Source organism: Galeopterus variegatus, unplaced genomic scaffold, assembly GCF_000696425.1.
Source record: "Galeopterus variegatus unplaced genomic scaffold, G_variegatus-3.0.2 Scaffold5002, whole genome shotgun sequence".
Taxonomy (NCBI): domain Eukaryota; kingdom Metazoa; phylum Chordata; class Mammalia; order Dermoptera; family Cynocephalidae; genus Galeopterus; species Galeopterus variegatus.
In genome coordinates this window covers 15,161-32,568 of record NW_007731113.1, presented here as the reverse complement: position 1 = coordinate 32,568, position 17,408 = coordinate 15,161, and the positions used below count along the sequence as shown (strand labels likewise).

The following is a 17,408-nucleotide window of genomic DNA, read 5'->3' as shown; positions in this document are numbered from 1 at the left end:
TATATATAGAGAGAGAGAGAGAGAGAGAGAGAGAGAGAGAGAGAGAGAGAGAGAGAGAGATTCGTTAGAGACCTATTTTACAGATGATGAGGCACAGAGAAACTAAGTAAATTATGTGAAGTAAATATAGCTGTGAAGAGCCAAACCAAGATTCAAACTGAGCTCTGATTTCAGAGCTCTTATCCCTGCACTGCGGGAGAACCACTGGGAGGTGTTGCCCAGGCAGTGTGTTAGCAGGCCTGGAGCATGGTTCTCTCATTCTGACCGCATCAGAACAACCAGCAGAAACTGTAAAGGATCAAAACTTATGGCCTGCTGTCTAGTTCGTCGGACACCTATGACAGCCTCAGAAATCAGGCTGGATTTAGGAATGCAAGCTCTCTTTCCTCACCAAATCAGCTCTTCGCAATTCACACGCTGTATGTTCACAGCCTGTTGATCAATCTACTGCACCAAAGAAGGTCAGTTCTAAATTTCCTAATAAAACTATCAGAATGATTAAAGAGGTCCAATGGCTGTCAGAAAAATATCAAAAATCAATCTGATGCTTGAGTTGTCCCTATAGGTTTATACACTCTTTCTTGTTACAGGGTAAATGACAGCTATTTGGCTGTTAATTAATGTTATGCAATTGTTATTAGGGAGGCCCAACATTTAGACATTCTTAATTGCTTGAACTCTTGGGCTAATTAAGGCAATTTTTAAGGGGCTATGCCAGGAATCATAGCATGTTTTTATACCAAATGTAAAAACACAAGGCACAAGTTCCACGCTGAAGGTAATTCTAAGCACTTAGCATAGGTCTTTCCAGAGAACACCCAGTGTACTAATTTAAGAGGCCCAGAGTTACCTACCAAAAGGCTGTAGAGCATGATGTTTTCCATAATCAAAATGGTTTATTATCTCAAATCATCATTTGATTTTTTCATTTATATGCCAATTCACAGAAACGTAAGCATATCACTTACAAAACAACCTACAATAACTAAGTACAAAATAGTACAAGCCTGTCTAAATATTGTACACTACTACATCTAGCTTATTACGGAGCTCAAAAACAAGGTGGTTTTCACAAATCATCATGTAAATGTTGATTATACACATTACCTGATAGGAAGTTCCTTCTAGTTTTTTTCCTGGAAGAGTATGTATGTTATTACTCAAAAAAAAGCCATCTTCATTTAGATCTGTGAAAAGAAATAAATGCTACATACAGATTATCAGAAATTATACTATATACAAAGTTTATGTACAACTTATACTCATTTTTTTAGCTTATTAAGGCTAATCTATATTGGCTAGAACATAAATATTTATTTTCTTAAATATATACTACTTTTTAAAAGAAACAGAACAAAATAAAATAGAAATTTAACAAAATAACAACCAAGAGTGCCACTGCCCAGTTGTGTACCTGAGCAAGCCATGGAATCTCTCTGGGACTTCGTTTCTCTCTTGGTAGTAAAAGGATAGCATACTAGCTACAAAAGCCATTTCTAATTCCAAAATTCTGTGGAATGCTTAGCAAGTTATCACCTCACTTGTTTCTGTTAAACTAAGATTTCCACTCCTGGCTTTTTGAGATTCATTACCTTAGGTCTTCTTAACATGAATTATTTATGTCAAAATGGTTCTATGCTTGCTTTAGTAAAAGCTTTGGAATGTGGCATCCATTTGCTGGCAGCTAAATGAAGTCTTTCCAAAAGTAGCAGCACTTCCCTTTCAGCCCCCTGTAAAAGGGGCTTCATTTATTAAAATCTGAAATATACAGTGTGTTAAAAGGAGGACTTTATGGACCACTTAATTCAAGTCTCTTATGTTATAGATGAGGATACCAACACCCACAGAAATCACCCGGCCACTAGACCAGTGGCTTTTCCTTTCACCTTCACTCCTTTTTGCTTGCAACCACGGCTTCAATCACTATTCCTTATTCTCATATTCTGCAGGGAATAAAAAGGACAGGCAAGGCCTATCCTCCATGCATAGTATCACTCCTTTTTGCTTGCAACCACGGCTTCAATCACTATTCCTTATTCTCATATTCTGCAGGCAATAAAAAGGACAGGCAAGGCCTATCCTCCATGCATAGTAAAAAAATAGGTGCAGATATTTCTCCAAATCCCCATTCATAGCTATGGTTAAAAGATATTTTAAATTCACAGCTTAATCCCAAACTTATTTGCCCCAATAGCTTAATATTTAAAGTCAGGGTAACCATGCTACAGGATTCCCCAAAGCAGCTAAATTTTAAAATGAGCTGGTTCTGTGAACTCGTTCTTTGAAGACGAGATCTTCCATCACAGGGTAAGGATACTAGAAACTGAGTTTTTGGCTGCTTGTGAGTTTTAGTTTCTGTATTTAGAAAAAATAATTTTTTTCCTCCCTTCCTTTGCTCCTTTTCATCACTTCTCTTTTTTATGCCTTTACTTTTTAAAAATTAAATGTGTGGTCCTTGAAAATTAACCAGAATGGTAAATACATTTGTGACTTCATACATTTGTCATCTTGAAATGAAGGTGTTAGGTATCAAACCAATTTTTTAAAAAAAGAATTAATAAGTTCCTTAAAAAATCAAGACAAAATATTTAGATGCTTGCTCTAAAGAGGCTGACCAAATAATGATATTGATTAAAATTCAAGAGGGAAAGGAGGTTTCATATCAATGGTAATTTGGATGGTAGACTAGAAGGCCCTAAAAATACATCTCTTCTCCCAATAGATTTCTCCTTTGATAACAAATCGAACCAAAACCATATGTGAAAAGGATTTACTTTTAAAGTAATTGTGTGGCAATGTGGGGGCTGTTAATACTCCTTTCATTACTGACCATGTTGCCTCACCTTATCTGGTTCCTTACATTTTTTACTAACATATGTCAATTTTTTTTCAAAAATTTTTAATGAAACAGTCACAGTCACACTTATTGTTTGAAAACTCTCTAAATTCCCAAATATGTTTTGTTTCCTTTTTACTATTTTTAAATGTTCTTTTGTTTTTATATTTTATACTTCCTGATATAAAATATATTGTTTGAAAACTCTCTAAATTCCCAAATATGTTTTGTTTCCTTTTTACTATTTTTAAATATTCTTTTGTTTTTATATTTTATACTTCCTGATATAAAATATAAAAACCCTGTTTTTAAAACTATACTTATTTAAATCATAACTTAATCTTGTGTAAATTCCAATTTATAGAGTTAAAAAGACTGTTCTCAGGGTTTGGTTTTTTTTTATAAAATTAAAGCCAAAATAAAGATTTTAAAATTGACCTTAACCTACTGAAATGAATATTATGAATAATCTCACAGTTTATAATGCAGAAAATAAAATTAACATGAATTACAGATTAATTTCTCTCGACACCTAACTTAATTCTAGTTTTTTAGTTGTAAAATCCTAAGCACTCAATTTATCTTACATTTATTTTGCAGATGTAGTCTCCTAATAGTACAGATGTAGGTTTAGATAAAATTCCTCTTAGAAAAAGGAAATAGACTAGATAAACTAAAAACATATGCTTCTGGCACTCAACTTATTCTGATAAATTTTGTTGTAACTGATATAGCACATTCATATTGTCAAGCTATGTGAATATTTTTATGGATTAAAACACCAGACACAAATCCTCAGCTGAATATAGCCTGTGGAAATGGAAAAAGCCTCAATACTTTTTAGGGCTGAAATGCTATTGATATAATATATGTCACCTAGAAATACTATTTTAAAATTGAAATTGAGGGAAATGGCCTTTTTTTGTCTTGGAGTTTGAAATAGATTCTTTAGGAGTTAATGTCATTCCTACCATTATTTCTCTATATATCTTCTGCTGTTTTATTGAGGTTTTCTTTACAATTTTATCATTAGTGCCCAATAAAATCATGGGCTGTGATGAAAGCAATGATGCACATTCCCATCTTAATCTCACTAAACTCTACAGACTGCCTACTCTCAGGCACAGTAAACCACTCTTAAGTAATTATGCAATTAACAGCTAAAAAGTAATGTTTAAAATGAGAAAGAAATATTATGGGTTGATATGTGGGGCACTAATTGCTTAGGAATATTCTGAGCCTTCCAAATGAAGCTACTACACTGATAAAATTCAAGTCTACAAATTGCAGTTCTCCCTCCTCCACTGAATTTCTCCCTTCAATTTATAATGGCACCGACAGCCTTGGTCTCAGGCCATCAACTCTTCCTAGCATGGCAGTAATCCCTAGGAAGTGTGCTATGACTCAACTGCTACTGCTGAAGTGTCAGCTGAACTTCTTACATACACACGTGCACGTGCACAAACACACACACGCACGCACGCTGAGCATGGTCACTCAAGGACCTGAGAAATACCAGAACTAGGAAATACTCCATAAAAGCTTCCTTTTTTATTCTCTGACAAAGAACAGATGAACAGTCAGAAGCACCTCACCTGAGGTCAAAATCCTACACTTTACCAGTGTAGCTATAAAAGAATTACCTGCCTACTACTCCTAAATTTAAAAACAAACAAACAAACAACAACAACAACAACAACAAAAAAAAAACAATTTTAACTGAAAGGCAAAATTTATAACTAAAAATAATCTGTGATACATTTATACCTTTTTATCCATAGATCAACATACAATAATCTAAAGTATAACGTGCTTATTAGAGAGATGGATGGATGAATGGATGGATGGTTGGAATAAGCAAACTGATAAACAAACAAATGAATGTTTGACTGACTGAGGATGTGGACGAGTATAGCTGGCATCCATGTGATGAAGACCAAGTTCAATCAAAATACAATAATATTAAAACATTCCCTTTGTTGTAATTTAAAAAATATTCAAATAATCCTAAAATGTTTCATTTATCTATTTCTATTAAGAAAATTTTACATATTTAAAAGTTCATTTAAAGTTATTTACCAACACCATCAGCTCTGGGCCCCATGAATATGTATAATAAATAAAAATAAAAATAAATAAAATTTGTTTAAAAAATAAATAAAAATAATAGGAAAAAGTTATTGACTAAAAAAAGATGCACTAAGATGTTATATAATCTTGAATAAAGTCGAAATATTTTAAAGGAAAATTATTATTTTTGCAAATAATTACTTTGTAAATCTAAGAGCTCTGTGAAAAAATAAAATGCAAAATCTGAACAGAATATATAATCAAACGATTAAACCCCTAACTATAAAAGTGCATTAAAATTCCCTTTGTCTCAAAATATTAAATATTTTTTAGGTGAGGATCAGAAACTCTTAAATTATCAATAACCTCTTAAATTATCAACCATAAATAAAAATACGTTAAAATAAAAGTACATTACAATTCCCTTTGACACAAAATATTAAATTGTTTTTTAGTTGAGGATCAATAAACTCAAATTATCAATAATATCATTATTTTTGTTCTAATAATCTTAGAGGAAGAATACCAAGCAAATTAACTATTCATGCTGTTGTTTGTCTTTACAAACATTTGAGACTTTCTGTTTTATTCATTACTTTCCCCAAATTAAGTAATTTTGATTATGAAGTCACTTATTATTAATAAATTCTTTTATACCTGACTGCTAATTTGCTCTTCCTGGGAACTTTTAAATTATAAAATGACATAATATTGCATTAATAATCAAGGTTATTTCTCAATTTTTTTTTAGTAAACCTGAGTATAAGAACTATTAATATACTGCTGTTATCTTTAGAGGGTTTTATATGTCCTGATTTTTAATATATTTTAAAATTCTTTTGCACATTAAAGACTTTCAAGTATTATTTGCAATGATTCTTTGCTTCAACAGGCAACTTAATTAGATTCCACTTTCTGTATGTTTATCTACATGTGTATATGTACATATACATACATGTATATATATGCATGTGTATATTAACAATCTATAACAATATATATTTTATTCTATCCTATTTGTTTTTGGCTTCAACAGGCAACTTAATTAGATTCCACTTTCTGTATGTTTATCTACATGTGTATATGTATATATACATACATGTATATATATGCATGTGTATATTAACAATCTATAACAATATATATTTTATTCTATCCTATTTGTTTTTATTTTTTAAGTAAACTACAATGACCTGGTTATTTTAATGGTGAAAGATGTAAATTTTTCTTACCCGTGCTTTAAATTACTTCAGGAAAATGCAAAGTCAGCTGAACTAAATTTAGCAATTACCTTTTAGCTGACAGGGCCTTCTGATGTGGGAGTCATTCTCAAGCTTGCTGGGTTCCTGACAGATTGTGTCATTCACAGCTTTTTCTTCTAAAGTAAAGCAGAGGATTGATTAGCAGAATTCACCGTAACATCTGTCCAGTAAGTATAAGAAACTTGCAATCAAAACAAGTTCAACACACAGTTGTGACTTGGTTAGTGATATATTAAGAGAGTTCTGTGGCCCATTCTGGGGGGTTCTAGTCCCATTTGGCAACCCCAGGTGTGCTGGGGCTGCTGATTTATTTCCATGAACTACATAAGTACCCAGGCATATAAGGTGGAAGGCTGTTGCTCAAATGCCTCTCGATAGCTTAGGATTGCATTATTCTTTGAAGTAGTTGTCTTGAATTCATAACCATTTGGTTTTTATGCATAAGTTAAAGTAACCCCACCCTCCGCATTCCCCATTATTTTTAACAAAATGACTAAGTAGGCAGAGAGAACACTGAGTTGTAATAGTTTCAAGAAACCGTTAGGATCCTTGAATGGGAAGACCACGGTATGCTCAGCCTTGTCCTCCCAACACCTAAAGCAGGGCCTGGACATGTGAAGAAATGAACTGAACCAAATGAAGGATTGGAAGCCCTTCTATTCTCCTTACCAGAGATTAATCATTCTATCCTATGCTGATAAAGTAAATTTTAAATAATGCAACCAAAGCACAGCATGGAAACAAACTCAGCATACTGTGTTGTTTTTAATGTCATGTTTTGATAATAAAAAGGCAGTTGATCATCAAGAATTACATTAGGAAGGAAACATCACCATTTTGTATGCACAAATGGAATAGCCTGCTATGAGAATGAATCCAGAAAGAAAATAAAATTTTGCTTTACTTTCTTTTATTTAAGACTATGAATGATTCAAATGAGGGCTGGTGTTCAAAATATTCAACAACCAGCGCCTGCAAGACTCTGCCTAATGAGAAAGGGCCCAGCGCCATAGATGCCACTGGTGGAAGAATATCCAATCTGATTAAAATGCAGGTATTCTTGTGAGATGCACCCTTTGAGGATTATCAGACCATTGAGGATTATCTCGGTCAGAATGAGCTTTTCAGATACTAGCAGGAAATTGGTTTTGAAAAGAGAGGGAAATGGGTTTGAGCACCTGACTCCTAGGCTGTGCTGGAAAGAAGGAAAGGAGATAGGATGCCCACAAGTTTAACACACTGCTTAGGAAAACGAATTCTTGACTGGATAATCTCGATGTTTTACCATGGTGAATATTTTATAATTACTGACTCCCTATATTCTGTAAAGGAAGGAAAGAGATTATTCATTTCCTTTTTTAAAGTAATAAAATCAGATTTTTACTTTAGAATTAGGATAAAAATCAAACCAATTGCCTTTATTATTACTATAAATGTTATAATCACAGAAACTAATGACAAGATCTGGTGTGCAAAATGCTGTGGAAGAGTGTTCTGTAATAAAACCATCTTCTGCCACTTTTTTATTTACTTCTAGGTTCATAGATCTGAAAAGATCTCTAACAGGTCGCATTGACCATGGACCAGCCAAGCTAAATGTGGAGAGCTGGAAGATAATCTACCAATAAACCACGGAAAACAACTATTCTTTTTGAATATCAAGGGAAATTTTTTCAAATAAACCAATGATTTTTTTGTCTCAGCCACTTAAAGTTAGATTAGAACCACATTTTTTAAAAAATTGCTTCTGTAGAATTCAAAGACAACTCAACCTGACTTTCGATAATTACTTATTGTTGCTCTATGGCAGAAGCAGAAGAAAAGAACTTTTAGGGAAACAGAATACATCATTTACACAAGCAATCTTATGAATCACTAACCAAATATTTTATTTTCAGATGTAAATCTCTGGAGTGACCTAGAAGAAAGGAAATAGATATTTAAGTCTAGATTTAATAAATAAGACTTTAATCAAACACGATTTAGAATGTTTGCAATTCCTTTAAGAGCAGAAATAAATTCTACCTCTAATTAGGGTTTGCCTATGGTCTAAAGTTTTCCTGACCCTAGGTGGCAAATTACATTTAATATAATTATAATCTTGGTCTGGAAATTTCCAGAAATATGGAGATACTAACATTCATAACATCTGGAAAAAAAATTGGGTCATTTCTACATGAATGTATCTCATGATAAGCAAATAGTTAATGGGGAAAATTCTTTTCCAAAGATTCTGTTTAATAAATACAGGAAGAATGATGTAAATGAAATATAATCATTATGCAATCCATAATAAAACAATAGGTCTAGAAAATAATCATCATTTGCTGCTAAAGCCTTTAGTTGAAAGGCTAGTGGGCGACTTTATGCTGGATGGATCAATTCGTTACCATCTAAACCCACTGAGCAATAACCCGTAACAAAAATAGAGATGGCCAGATATATGGCTTGTAATGTGATGCAACAGGAAGTAAACAGTCACTGAAGACCTACTTTTAAGTATATATACATATACATCGAACTTGACTCTAATCACGCCTTGAACTTTAACTAAAAATTTACAGGAAACAGAGTATAGAAGAACATGTTTTAAAAAATACCACAAGATTCAATCAACAAAATTTAAAAATACAGGAAATTCCTCAGACACACAACCCAGTTTCTTCAACAAATAAACGGAGACACATATAGATTAAGAAATAGGAACCGAATGCATTGCATGAGCTTGTTTGGATCCTCATCCAAATAAACCAAATCTGGAACAGCACTTGAGGTTATCACAGAAATTTTAACATTGACTGTACATTTGGTGATGTTATGCTATGTTATTTTGTTCTAGTGCAGTAATTGTAATATGGTTATGCTTTTTAAAAAATAGCTCTTATTTTTTAAGGATATATGTTGAGGCATGAAATTATACATCTGGGATTTGCTTTATAAAAAACCCAGTGGGGATAGGAGTGGGGGAAGTAGAATGAGATTGTAGGAGCCAAGGGAAGACTTCCCCTTCAACCCCTTAAAAGTTCTCTGAAAAATCAACTCACAAACGTAGATTAATAGCAAGAAGAGGCATAACAAATTTACTTGATCACACTTTTACATGACATAGGAGCCTTCAGAATGAAAACCCAAAGATAGAGGGAAAACTCTCTATTTTTATGCTTAGGTTCTATGAAGCAGGGACAGTCCTGTAGAAATGTGATTGCCCAAGAAGTGTATGATCGAATGCTAACAGACTGAGTGGGGAAACCCAGCAAGATTCTTCTTGGCCTCTCTGTGTAGCATTCATTCCTGCAGAGTATAAGGCAGGACCCTTTCTGGAATGGGGTTTTATGACCTACAATTGGACAAAGTAGGTCAGAAAATTTCTTTATGGCCGGCTCCAAGATTAGAGTATAATATTAGTTTTTATGGTTGGCTTTGGGGAAAGGGGGTTCTTGTTTCTATATCCCACCTTGGGTCAGAGGGATTCTAGTTTCTATGGCCTCAGGGGATAATGAGGCTCAGAGATGAGAGGACAGGAGAAAGTCAGAGGTTTTTATGGTTGGCTTTGGGGAAAGGGGGTTCTTGTTTCTATATCCCACCTTGGGTCAGAGTGATTCTAGTTTCTATGGCCTCAGGGGATAATGAGGCTCAGAGATGAGAGGACAGGAGAAAGTCAGATGAAAACTTAGCTTTTAAGGCTGCTTCTGAGGCCTTCACTTTGGAGTATCACTTTGAGGTATCACTTTACAAGATAAAATAAGATCAACTATAGGTTGATACTTGTTCAAGCATGGCAAGGTGACTTTGTCATTATTTCTTCCTTTGTATATGATTGAAAATTTCCATAATAAAATGTTTTAAAACAAAAACAGAGGATGGAACTATGCTGATTTGACCATGTTAATCAATTCATGCATATGGGTGAACACACACATATCACATACATATAACTAACTTCGTTATAGCTTAGGTGTTTTCCACTATTGATATTCTTGATGGTCATTAAATTAAAGCCAAGTTCACCCTATTTTAAAGCTCAGGGTTGTTTAAACTTGCAAATATAAGATTTCTTTTTTTCTTAATCATTTTTTGGGCTTGTTTTTAACTTTTTAATGCAAAACTCTTAGGACATCTCTTGGTATATAGTAAGTGTTCAAAAAAATCTATTTATACTATTATAAAGAGAAGCAAGTGTGTAACAACAGGAGATGCTATTCTCTTGAGGGTGGTCAAAAAAAATTGAGGAACTCAAAGGGGACTTCAACTTTAATTTAATTGGTCAAAATCTGAGGAGCACCTTAATTGATTTGGTTTATGGTGAGAAAATCATAATTCACTCAGCATCAGGCACTTTCTCTTTGATTCATCCTCTTTCTGCCCCTACATGTTTTTGTGTCCCCTAATCTGTGAAAGCATCAATTATAAGTCAACAGCTGCTATTTTGTTTAAGTATTTGACTTGGAATTAGTGAGTTCCTTGTCCACGGGTAGAATAAACAGCTCCATGGGTGGGGCAGTAACACCGAGAAGGGCCCTGCTAAAGCCCCTTCTTTACTCCAGCTCATGCTTAAAATGCCCATGTTGTAGTTAACTAGTTAACTGTGGCCAAAATACAACCATCCCTGCCGGTCAGGCACCCGAGCTGTATCACCCAATTACCTACTTACTATGGAAGCATTATATATCCTTAACCGGGAGAAAGCTTTGAGCAGGAAAGGCAGGAAAGAACATGAAACCACAGGGTGTCTGGGTCGGGAGAGAGCAAGGGCTGATGGGAAAGATGACACCCAAAGAGAACTTCACATAATTCACAATTTGTCTTCAGACCAATCCAGGATGCATCCTTCTCTATTATCAGCATCCTATCTGGAAGTTTCCCTGTAAACCAGCTTCCTGCCCCTATGTATTTCCTACTTACTAGTTAAAATCCCATTGCCTTATGCAACACATATATGTCATGTCCTCTGGCAGCTTGGTGTGCTGAATGTAAAGCCAGGCCTGACCTAAATAACCCAAACCTCTTTGCAAACACATTTTTTATTTGTATTAAAAGAATTCGTCAAAAGATTTATAGGTCATTGATGTAAACATGCTTTCCAGTAGGCTCCCATTTTAATCTGAGACTAGTTTAACATGTTTCTTCTCCTAAAAATTTGATTTTCATATCCCTGTCTACAGGAATGTACAATATAGGTTTTCCTTGCATCAGCATAAACAGAAATGGAAGCAGAGCAATGCACACCTAGATTTGTACATGAGACTTAATAAAAAGACTCTAGCAGGAAACTCAGTAAAATATTCACATTCAACATTCTATAAATAGGAGAATGTATAGTTTACAAAGTATATTTGACTTACTTTCTCTTTCTTGGTTTTGAATTCTCAAAATTAGAAACTTTCTGCAAAATAAAATAAAATAAATTAAAATAATAAAACAATACCACTCCAATAAATCAGAAAGAGAATTTAAGTATAGTTCATCTTCAAATATAATTCGAGTATAGTTCATTCTGCCTTTTTCCTAGTAAAAAGACTGGTGTTTTCACCCTTGTATTTTAGTAATGTGTTATAGAATCTTGGCTCAAGCTTTTATTTTTTTTCTCCTTCTGTCTTTGTAACTTTGAGAAAGGTAGAATGCTTCCTTTTTAAACTAGGGCTTATACCCTAGTATAAAGCCCTTGCCAATTTAAAAAACAAGTCTTTTAAATAAAAACATGCAATTAAATCCTCACAACCTCCACCTTCCATCCTCCATCAATCCACCAAAACCAGGGAAGGAGATACATACCAGAGTACGTTAATTATATTTTATAGTTCATTCTTTTGAGAAAGGTAGAAAGTAGCCTATCACCATACCTTGAGGGTATTGAAATACATCTGTGACTCATCTGACCTTTTTCTTCAGATCAACTGAATGTTATGTAAAATACCTTATACTTTTGGGGAAAGAATTTGTCACCACATCTTTCACCATCCTTGAAAGTGCTTATACTGCCCCAGGTATGTTTAAAAAACCTTCAGACTCTCTCTTTACAGTCCATTCACTCCACTCAAAAAACATTAACTGAACGTGATCATTATTGGGGATCAGAAAATGACATCCCAGAGTATGGCTCTTTGGCATGCAGAGTACTTTGATTTGAAGGACATTGGAAGGGCCTCAGAAGCAAAGTCTATTTCTGACCTTATCCTGTCTTCCTTTTTCCTACTCCCTTTTTCTCCCCCAAGGCAGGCCATAGAAACTAGAATTCTACTTCCCCAAGGTGAGTCATAGAAACTAGAACCCTACTCCCCCAAAGCCAGCATAAATCCTAGAAATACTTCTACAGCCTTCCCCCATCTTTCTGTATAAGAGCTGGTCATAAAGAAATTCACTAACCTACCTTGTCTGAAAGTAGATCATAAGACCGTCATTCCAGAAGAGGTCCTGCCCTACACTCAGGAGGAAGAAAAGACACACAGAGAGGCCAAGAAGAATCTGAACAGCGAGTCCTTGCTGGGTGTCCACACTCAGTCTACTACTATTAGATCATTCCCTTTTTGTTCAATCACATTTCTACATGGTGGTCCACTCTTCATTGAACCTATGCATAAAAATGGACAGGTTTCCCTTGGGTCTTTAGGTCTTCATTTCTGAAGACTCCTGTGTCATGTGAAACTTTGATTAAATAAATATGTTATGCCTTTCTTTTATTAACTTGCCTTTTGTTATAGGGATGTCGACCATGACCCTTACAATGGGGAGAAAATATATCGCACCTTTTCCACCCCTACATAGGAAACAGATCATGCTCTGGAGAGGCTTATTTGTTTGGTTGGTTTGGTATAAATTTATGTACTAAAGAAAACTGAGAACAATATTCCATGTAGGGGGGAAAACACAAATGCAAAGGCTAGGAGGAATAGTGAATGAAAATGAGAAAAAGTAAAGTTGGCTTTATCATTCTAATTGTTAATAGTATCATTCTGAGCACAGCCAAATCCAAGGTAAGCTTTCCCCTACACAGTGATTGAGGGGGCCATTTCTCTAATCCTTATTTTGTTTGTATCAAGATTTAACTGTCTAAAGACAATTTGAATTTCCTGTTTTCCCAGTTGTTGAGCAGAGCTTCACTGAAACCCCATATGCTGAAACAAGCAGTCGCCAAACTCAAGAAACAAATTTGGCCACGTTTGAAATTATTCTGGATCTCCCAAAGGATGATATCTAGTAGGGGAAAGGTGGGAAGGAGGGGTGGTTAACAACGTGGGTGTTGGAACCAAGCTCTGATGTGAGCTGGAACATGAGCAGGCCTTTGAGGAGTTAATGGTCAATTGACCACTCCTTCAATTCTCTACGCTTTGTCATTATGTGTCCTAAAAATAATCAATCTCTATCCAAAGTCTTTTATGAAATTTTCTAGGTCTTTGTCCAGATGTTCCAAACCTCAGTCCAGAAGCTCATGTGTTCCTTTCACTACGATCAGCAGCCACACACATTTAAACAGCTTTGTGATGGTCATCAGGAAGCAGCATGGCCGCCCATCTTTACAATAACTTTTTCCTGTTATATATATTTGAAACTAGGAAGGAGCAAACTCCATGTTCACATAATCTATGCAGTCTGGGCCTAATATGTCTCAATAGTCAGAATCCATTTTCCTGAGTTTCATTAATTTGTCACATGGGTTTAGATAGATCTCTTGAGATTACGAATCTTGCACTCTTCAAAATAGATTCCACCTTTTGTGAGAACAGAGAGAAGGGGTGTCTAGTCTAGAGTTAGTTTACAAAAGGTGGATTTGCAACAAGGAAGATGGGAAGCATGAGATAACTTTTGTGTTTTTAATCATTTGAATCACAGTATTTTTGAACCAAATTATTTAATTTGTCACATGGGTTTAGATAGATCTCTTGAGATTACGAATCTTGCACTCTTCAAAATATATTCCACCTTTTGTGAGAACAGAGAGAAGGGGTGTCTAGTCTAGAGTTAGTTTACAAAAGGTGAATTTGCAACAAGGAAGATGGGAAGCATGAGATAACTTTTGTGTTTTTAATCATTTGAATCACAGTATTTTTGAACCAAATTATTGCATCAATATTTCATTGTCTTTTTTGTCTTTGTTATCAAAGAGATTAATTACAGATAGCGCACAAACTTTATGTGGAACTGAGCCTGGAGTGTTTGAATTGGGAGAGAGTCCATGTTGTTCAAGCACAGGTTCCTTTTTCATCTGGATGAAGCCTTTGTCAACACTTACAATGAGGTTCTGGACCCACACAAAGCTGATTAAGTACTTATGACTGTGGATTGTGGTGAAAGGGACACAATTAGCTTTTGGATTGAGGATGGGAAACATCTGGACCAAGACTGAATTTCACACGACCATGGATAGAGGTTGGTTATTTTTAGGACATATATTGTCACAACATTTTCTAAGGACTATCCACTTTGTTCTGTCTTACTAGAATTGGGGTCATTCAATCTTTGCTTGTTATGAATCAATTTAGATTTGGTGATCTTTTGTTAAAGAATTTTCTTGTAATGAAAATACTTTGGAAAACATTTTGAGCTAAAACTTCTTTTTAATTTCTATTAAGATGAGTTAATGTAGTTCTCTTTAGGCAACCCACTTCCTACAGGGAATGTGGGTCTGTAGTGTGATTATATGAGGAAAATGGATTACTTAAACAGGGCAACATCTACTTAAGATTAACAGGTCTGTTTCCTGGATGTTGACTAGTTGTAGATTACTAATGAACCGGTTGAACTGTTTTTACCAGACTCAAAGAAGTAGTAGAAAAATGTAAACTGCTTTCAGTTGTGATTTCTGCTTACATAAAAAGACTGTCATGCACATTGGAGTTCATACCCTGAGTTCTTTATTCCTAGAGGGGCAAATCAAAGAAATATTACATACAGCTTTACTTTTGGAACTATAGCTGTGTGTGTGTATGTGTGAGTGTGTATCATACTTTGAATTCTAAAAGGAAGCTACCGTCTCAGAGAGTCAGTTAAATCTGTCTAGTCCATTAATTTAATACTTGCCATAAATACTAGGCAAATTTTACTCCTGTTAGCATTCATTTTGTTATCTCCTAGATCAAGTATTAATCATTGGTCTTACTATTCATTCACTATGGAGATTGTTGCTTAATTTCATTTTTATCCCTGACATTTGTTAGAAAAATTTAAAAAATAAAGTATAGGCAAATTATTCTGAATAAAACAGTAAAAACTAAGAAATATGTCTAACCTATGTTATTTTTAAAGTGAATGAGGATAGGCTCCAGGAGCAAAGCATTTCCACATAACTATGAAACTAGGTCAAATTTTTTAAAAAAAACAGAAATGAAGAAAGATAAGATGCCACTTAAATGAAGAGATAAATTTTAGATATCAAATGCTATATTTCTATTCTCATGCAGTGGTTACAGGTGATTGTCCTTTGGGGATGAGTCTAATATGTGCCTGTTTCTTGCCTTATTGGTTTTTAAATCTTACTTTCAAATCACAATGTCAAAAGAAAAATAAAGTGAATATGTCAGGCGTTGTTGTTGCCTAGCTAATGGAAATGTGAAAGGTGTTTCTGCACCAGAGAAAACTGATTGGCAGTAATTGATGGTATAAATCCCATGGTGAATTTTTAAGATTGTAGAACTGAGGCAATGTGACCTTTGATTTGCAAATGAATAAACTGAGGCTCAAAAAGGTAAATTGACTTGTCTAGGGTCATGCACATAATGCTTTGCCTTGATTAAATGCTAGCTCAGTTTTTTCATTCTAATATATTTCTTTGGAATTGTACAATTTATTCATTTCTACATTCACAATTTATTCAATGAATACTAATTGAGCATCTACTGTGTACCACTGTTGTAGGGGAGAAAAGATTTCTTTCCTTACTCATTACAAAGTTCATGGCTGACACCCCTATAACATAAAACAGATTAATGAGAAAAAAGCACACACATTTATTTAATAAAAGTTTTATGTGGCATGATAGCCTTCAGAAATGAAGACCCAAACAGCAAGGGAAAACTAAATATTTTTGTGAACAGTCTTGCAGAAACATGACTGGAGGACAAAAGGGTATGATATAATGGTAGCAAACAGGAGAACCTAGCAAGGCCTGTTTGTTCAGATTCTTTTTGGCCCTTCTGTGTGCATTCTTTCCTTCCAGGTACAGGACAGGATACCTGTTTCATGAGGGTCTTCAGGGGAGGGTACAGGGAAAAGTTCATAAAGTGACTTTCCTAGGTTGTATGGTCTGCTTCAGGAAGGGGGGGGGGGAGGGAAATTCTTATTTCTATGACCTGTTTCAGGAAAAAAAAGGGCAAGATGAACTTCAGTTTCTATGGCCCACTTCAGGGGGGCAGGGTGGGACAAGGTCAGACAGACCTTTCTGCTTCTGTGATTTTCTCAATTTCCTTCAGCTTAAAATACTCAGTATACCAACATGCCATAGTTTGAGGTAACGTTTCCTGTACCCCATCACTGTTTAAGATGCAAAAAAGAATTACAAGTGGCCTTTCTCTCAATGATCTGCTATCAATGACTATTCATTTCAGGATCCTATCAAATTCTGGTTTTTTTTTACTTTGAAGATTTAAAAGATAACCTCTATAAAATCTTTACATGATGCCAAACACATTAAAGACACATAGTTGATGTTATTTCTCATTAGGTAAAGTATTCATTAGTAGTTACATAGAATCCTGATATTGAGGCAAGATATATATATATATATGTGAGACAAGCATATATATGTATACAGACATATAACTTCCCATTAAAATAAGTTAGCTCAGTCTCTGTTTTGTTCAATTAATTCTTATGCAAGAATGAATTATTCACTTGCGTAACTAAAATAGTTTTATTAATATTAAAATACAGCAGTTCCAAGAATAACACACCCAAACTGAATGAATGTGTTTCTGGACATTTCTCAGCTTCTTATGCTTCATCAAAGTACATTCAGATGTTTAAAAAAGACATGGCGATCCACAGAATTTCTTTTTTTAAGTTCTAATAGACATCTGGCAAAGAGGATGACCATGATGTCCCAAAGTTAATAAAGTAGACTAATTTTGCAGTGCACCTAAAGTCACCAGGGAGGTTTTATCTATCTATCTCTCTGTCTGTCTGTCTGTCTGTCTAAATTCAGCTCTGTTCTCAAAACAAGAAGGAGGTTTACGTGATTGGGTAACCGACAGTCACAAACGTAAAGGAGTTCTACCACCCATGAGCTCCTCTGCTTTGCCTCTACACCT

At 34.7% G+C, this 17,408-nt stretch overlaps 1 protein-coding gene across 1 annotated transcript in view; it reads right to left on the bottom strand.

Moving 5' to 3' along the window:
• The window catches only part of LOC103604153 (putative uncharacterized protein ENSP00000383407), a gene marked incomplete at its 5' end in the record, with an annotated part of 33,581 nt that extends 22,039 nt beyond the window's left edge, over positions 1-11,542 (bottom strand). Inside the window, 4 exons of the mRNA XM_008588741.1 lie at positions 1,103-1,187; positions 6,198-6,284; positions 8,049-8,086; positions 11,511-11,542. Of these exons, the coding sequence (XP_008586963.1) occupies positions 1,103-1,187; positions 6,198-6,284; positions 8,049-8,086; positions 11,511-11,542 (242 nt within the window). The remainder of the gene's footprint in view (positions 1-1,102; positions 1,188-6,197; positions 6,285-8,048; positions 8,087-11,510) is intronic.
• Between the last annotated feature and the right edge of the window lie 5,866 nt (positions 11,543-17,408).